The sequence below is a fragment of the Xenopus laevis genome, chromosome 7L (genome assembly GCF_017654675.1).
Source record: "Xenopus laevis strain J_2021 chromosome 7L, Xenopus_laevis_v10.1, whole genome shotgun sequence".
NCBI classification, from domain to species: Eukaryota; Metazoa; Chordata; class Amphibia; order Anura; family Pipidae; genus Xenopus; species Xenopus laevis.
In genome coordinates, this window is record NC_054383.1 from 130,173,909 (window position 1) to 130,179,908 (window position 6,000).

Genomic DNA, 6,000 nt, shown 5'->3' on the forward strand with positions numbered 1-6,000 from the left:
CTATGCCTCATGTTGCCTCATGTTGTCTGGCAGGATCAAAGAGTTCAACAAAGAAAGGGTTTAAGGAATTTGTACATCTAAAGTCACACAAAGAAGTTCTTTAGTTGAGGCAGGGCCCTGGGCATATATTTTAAGAGGCCCTCGTGCTTTAGTTAAACTACGCCTCCCATCAGCTCCCTTCTTCTGAAAGAAGAGAGTTCAAATTACATGAATTAAGTAGTGGACTGTCTTAATCCCAACAATGCTGCCCTGTAGGGTTTACAGTCCAAGTTGTTGTGTAAAAAGCCTTTGGCTCATAAGTACTGAGGCTAAATCAGTTACTGTGCTCGAGTTTTTAAGAGGTAAGATTTGGGTTTCATTTTGAAGAAGTTCCTTGGACCTGTAGTTGTCTAGATAACATAGAATGCGTGTGTAGATGAACACTTTGCTTGCTACTTCCAAGAGAAAAGGGCACATTTTGGCAATATTATAAAGGATAATAAGCATGAAGCATTAACAGGCTTTGCAATGGAAGTCAGAGATTATAGCAAGGCTGCATGATGAGCCATTGCAGTTAATGAGCAATACAAGGAGTAAAGGTGACAATAGTGACGTGTTAAGGCAAAAACAGTCAGTTCTGTTGTGTTAAGACCAGTTTGAGATGGTGTTGTTTCATGCAGGTGTGACAGCTATGAGACTGAGACCTAGGTCTAGATTTTACATATTTTAATATTATTTGCATAATGCTAAAGCCGAATAATTGGATAAGGGCTCTTGAAAAAACAGTGTACAAGGAGAAGAGCAGAAATTTGAGCCTTTAGGTGTCTCACAGTGAAGGGAAGAGGAAAAGGTTCCTTGTGTGTGTAATAATGCAAATGTCCATAATTCACTTAATTATGCACCTGTAATGCATTCGTCAATATCCCCAGAAGTTTATCTTAGGCATTAGATATTAGATTTTCCCTAGCACCCTTGCGATGTATGAATCTGTTCAGAATCTCTCTCATCATCCTCAGTAATGGATCTAATACCTGCCCTTGCATAGAGAACAGATTTTATCCCAGAAACACAAATAATGAAGCTGCTCTGAGTCTCCATTATGAGTGGACTATCTACCAGAAGCCCCCAAACCATCATCCACCTCTACCAGCCTTCCCCTACGATTATTGTTGGCAGTCACCTCTAGACTGTTCTTTCACCTCCTGTGTGTTATGTTAACTACCACATGGGCCATTATATCTCTGGGGTTCAGCTGAATGGGTCTAATAAAACAGACACCCACCACCAGTTCTACACCATCTGCCTATCTGTCTCTTGCTACCCTATAAGCCTATATTGAAATTTAGTGTCACAGACAGATATTGTGCATCACTCAGCTCTTCCTGCTGATCAGCATAAATTCCATTTTAGGGAGATGCTTCAGTGGTTATCAGTCACAGTTGAAAAAAGCTTTATTAATGTTGTCATCCATTATCACCTCTCGTCTGTTTGGCTGCAACCAAACATATATACTGTAGACTAAGGATTTTAATAGTAGATCAAGTAACCTACATGTAGATCTCTGCCCTGAGGGAGGAAACTAGAGTTAACCCACACAAACATACACAATATATTAACTTTATGTAGATGGAGTTCTGGGTTTAATCACACCACAGCTGCAAGGCAATAGTTTGGATTATTGTGGTACCCACATTGCATTGTGTATTGCACATTGTGGTTGTAGAAGCAGAGTTTCAGAGACAAGATAAATTAGGCAAAAACAAAACATTTGATAGAAACTCAACCAGCTTTGAACAAATTGGCAATTCATTATGGTCAATGACAACAACTTGTATCTTCTATAGACATAAAAAGATAGAGGAGCAGTAAAAAAAAAAATCACTCCCAGTGCTCCGCTGCTCGAGAGCACACTCGCTTATGCACGGGGGGGGAGAGGTTTCACTCCCTAAAGACTGGGGCTAGGACCTTCTGGCCACAGGGGTGGGGGGCACAGGACATGCGGCCTTGGGGAGACGTTTTTTCAAATCCGGCCCTGAATGCTATGGACAGCACCAGAACCTAGTACCAAGGTTTGACAAAAGTTTTTTAACTTCACTCTGCGTGTTCGGTTTTCTTTCCCTCTTATTTCCCTAATTTACATATGCTAATTAGGGTTCAGATTTGGTTTGTATTCAGGCCAATCTTTCACAAAGGATTCGAGATTCAGCCAAATCCTAAAACAGTGGATTTGGTGCATCCTTAATATTCTTAGATTGTTTCCATCTTCATAATGTCTCTGTAGTTATAATGATAGTCTTGGTCTTTGCTTCAAGAAAGCATTAGGGATGCAGGAGGAAAAATAATCAGATGTCTCAGGTTTAGGGATGTAGCGAACCGCCGCCGATGTGTTCGCGAACGCCGTTCGCGAACACCGGCATAATTTGCGAACTGTTCGCGAACTGTTCGCGAACTTCGATCATCCGAAAATCGTTCGATTCGAACGATCGAAGGATTTTAATCGTTCGATCGAACGATTTTCGTTCGAATCGAACGAAAATCGTTCGATTTTAGCGATCGAATGGTCGAATGGGCGACCGATTTTGACGCGAACGCCTATTGGCGAACGTCGCGCGACGTTCGCGAACTTGCGGCGGACGCGAACAGTCGAAGTTCGCGCGAACTAGTTCGCCGGCGAACAGTTCGCTACATCCCTACTCAGGTTCTCTTAGGGCCATTGTACATCTCCAGGAACCAGTATCCAGCAACAGTTCTCATAAGCTAGGGTACCATAAATGTAGCATTTGTGTTTCATACTATTAGTAACTTGTGGTTGTATAAATGTAGCTAACTCAAAACTACTTTTACACTTGTGATGGAGACTTCTGGAAGTGCAGTCAAGAAGACCCAACTGCAAGGCTTGGGTTATCCTGACATTCATTGCAAATTAAAAACTTATTTTAGTGCAATGTCCCTTTACATACAGAATTGTGGATAATAAGATGACTTTGGTGATCCTTTATGGTCCATGACTTTCATAAGTATCATCTTTTTCTTTCTTGCAACGTTCCATACATGAGCCCCAGCAGCTTTCTAAATGTATTTTGTCCATTACCTGGAGCAGGCCCTCTAAAAACATCTTTTTAAAGGAGGCAGAAGAAAAGTAGAAGATCACAGGGTCCACTGTGGAATTGAATGTACTTAGGAGAAGAACATACGTTCTCCAGAGTGGACTCTGACCCTCCACGAATCCCACGACATGTGATAAATTGTAAGGCATGAAACAAATGATGAAATTGATGAGTGTGGCCACCACCAAACCAATGGCTCTTCTTTTCTTCTCCTTTTGAATCCGGGGCTGTGCCAAAATTATTTTGACAAAGTTAAAGTAGCAGAAGACAGTAACTAGTAGAGGGATACAGAAGAGAACCACAAACATCTCCAATCGAACAGGCAAAAGAATCGTTAGCTGTTCTGGTGAGAATTGGTTATAGCAACGAGTCCCGTTGGTTTTATTTGTGTTGTCAGGAACAAAATGCTCTATAATATAGACAATGCTGCAGTGAATGGACCCAATGATCCAAATTACAACACTTCCCGCTACTGAATACAATGGATTTTTTAGAAGCTTGTATTTGATAGGATATGCCACAGCCATATACCTCTCTATACTTATAGCCATGAGGAAAAGTGATGTAATGTAAATGCTGCTAAAATACATAAAAACTGACAAGGGACAGAAAACATAAGGCATAAACCATTCCATCCCAGCAGCTGCTTCCACCATACGGAATGGGAGGAAAGCCAAAAGTAGCAGGTCAGACACAGTCAGGTTAAACAGCAAGATGTCTATTGAGACTAGCTGCTGCCTGAATTTTCTGATGAGTGTAACAAAGACCAACAAGTTAAGTGGAAGTCCTGCTACAAAAGTAACAATATACACCATCAAAAAAAGCCACTGTGCTCCATCAAAGTACTCCATTTTCCACCAAATTCATTCCAGGGGCGAGGAACAAGGCAAAGAATACGCAACAGCTTCTTCTCTGCGTGTGTGCGCTCTTCTGTTCTTACCCAGAGAAAAGGAAATAAAAAGCAGGGTTAGTTCTGCTCTTAAGTGAAACCTATAAACTCACAGGTCTCACCCCTGTCATGAATAAAACAGCCCATGAGGAAGTAGTTAAAGTCAAATATTTACTAAGAAGGTTTTATGGGCTGCTCATACATTTTATATGGAATTGCCATATGTTGCTACCTGTGTTCTGTGTATTATGTCCTCTTGAGTAGTTTGCTTTGTTAGTTCAGCCGTTGTTCTTTAGGTGAGAAACAGATCTGGAAAGAGTAAAAACCACAACATAACATGGATGTTTAGGAAATGACACCAATAATCATAAGTGAGAAGCACAACAGTGAGAACAGGGGAAACCGCCAGTTTAAGGGCAGAGACACATACGGCAATTAAGGGAGATTAGTCGCCCGGAGACAAATCTCCTTTTCAGGCGACTAATCTCAAAAAACTGCCTCCCCTGCCTTCCCGCCAGCTAGAATGTAAATTGCCAGTGGGATGGCACTCGGAGTGATTAATTTCCCAAAGTCGCCCGAAGTTGCCTCACAAGGTGCCATAGCCGGTGGGAAGGCAGGGGAGGCAGTTTGAGGAGATTTGTCTCCGGGTGTCTAAACTGGTGGTTTCCATCTCCATCTTATCTATTCAGGTTCATTACCCCCTTATCTATTCACATTCTCTAAGTGGTGGCAGACGTGGCTATTGGGGGAGATTAGTCGCCCAACGACAAATTGTCTCTTCTTCAGGCAACTAATCTCCCCTAAATGCCTTCCCGCTAGCTAGAATGTAAATCGCAGGCAGGATGGCACTCAGAACGCTTTGTTTTCCGAAGTCGCCTGAAGTTGCCTCACGAGGAAACTTTGGAAAGCTGAAGCGGTCCGAGTGCCATCCAGTCGACGATTTACATTCTAGCGATGGGAAAGCATTTAGGGGAGATTGGTTGTCCAAAGAAGAGGCTATTTGTCACTGGATCACTAATGTCCCCCAGTAGCCATGTCTGCCACCATCCTTAGGCTGATGTAAAATCATCTCTGCTACACGAAACCACGCAAAGTGTGTTTTCCCTGTGGCATGTGAATTAGGCATTTGCTTTGAAGAAACACCTATAAAAACACAGGCTGTATGGCTAGTAATAAGCTTCACTGATTTCCATGCACGGCATACTTTGGAAATGAATTGCAGAGTAAATACTATCCAGGTACATGAAAAGTGTACATGGAATAACAGGAGGGCTTTTGAATAAAGAAGCTGTGCACTCCACTTTCATATTATTGTATCGGTATTGTAGCAATATGTCAATATATTAAGGTATAGGTTCAATTAAATTCTTGGCCACGGACTTCTCATATGTTAGCTATCTCCCATCTAGGTGAGCAGATTTAAAATTTAAAAATAATTTGTGCCTATTATAGTGCTGGGACACCTAGAAGGAAATCCTCAGATGCAGGTTCACTCACCTATGACCTTGGCCCACTGAATCACATGGTGTGTTACGGGCTCCTAGATGCACAAATCATAGTGATACCTCCCCATTCTTATAATGCTAAGCTCAGACCCCAAAAAAAGTTTTTTTTTTCAACCACTAAGATATTTAAAATATAAAAAAACTATTGGATATGGAATTGGAAAAAAACTCAATAACCCCAAAAATCTCATCTCATTGATTCAATCCATTTAAAAAAAAAAAAAAATGAAAATAAAATTCAAGTTATAAGCTATCAACAATTGAGTTGTGTTGAAAAATACATCTTCTATTGACTTCTATAGAAGCTGGCCAGGTTTTAATGAACAAATACTTTTTTTTTCAATTGATAAATCTCAAAAATTTGAATTTGGAAAACTTGAATTTGAAATATGCAATTCTTCTTTTCTTTTTCAAATTCTTTTAATTGGCTTTCATTTTTTGAAATCTGCCCCTTAGGCAACCGGGTTTTTAGAGATTGATGGATGTAACAAAATTTGGTTTGTTGGTTTGACATTCACAC

At 40.8% G+C, this 6,000-nt stretch overlaps 1 protein-coding gene across 1 annotated transcript; it reads right to left on the reverse strand.

The window, feature by feature from the left end:
- Window positions 1–2,974: 2,974 nt before the first annotated feature.
- On the reverse strand, window positions 2,975–3,958 carry LOC108695952 (free fatty acid receptor 3). The gene has a single exon (XM_018224899.2). The coding sequence runs from the start codon at window positions 3,935–3,937 to the stop codon at window positions 2,975–2,977; it is 963 nt and encodes a 320-aa protein (XP_018080388.2). The 5' UTR covers window positions 3,938–3,958.
- Window positions 3,959–6,000: the final 2,042 nt, after the last annotated feature.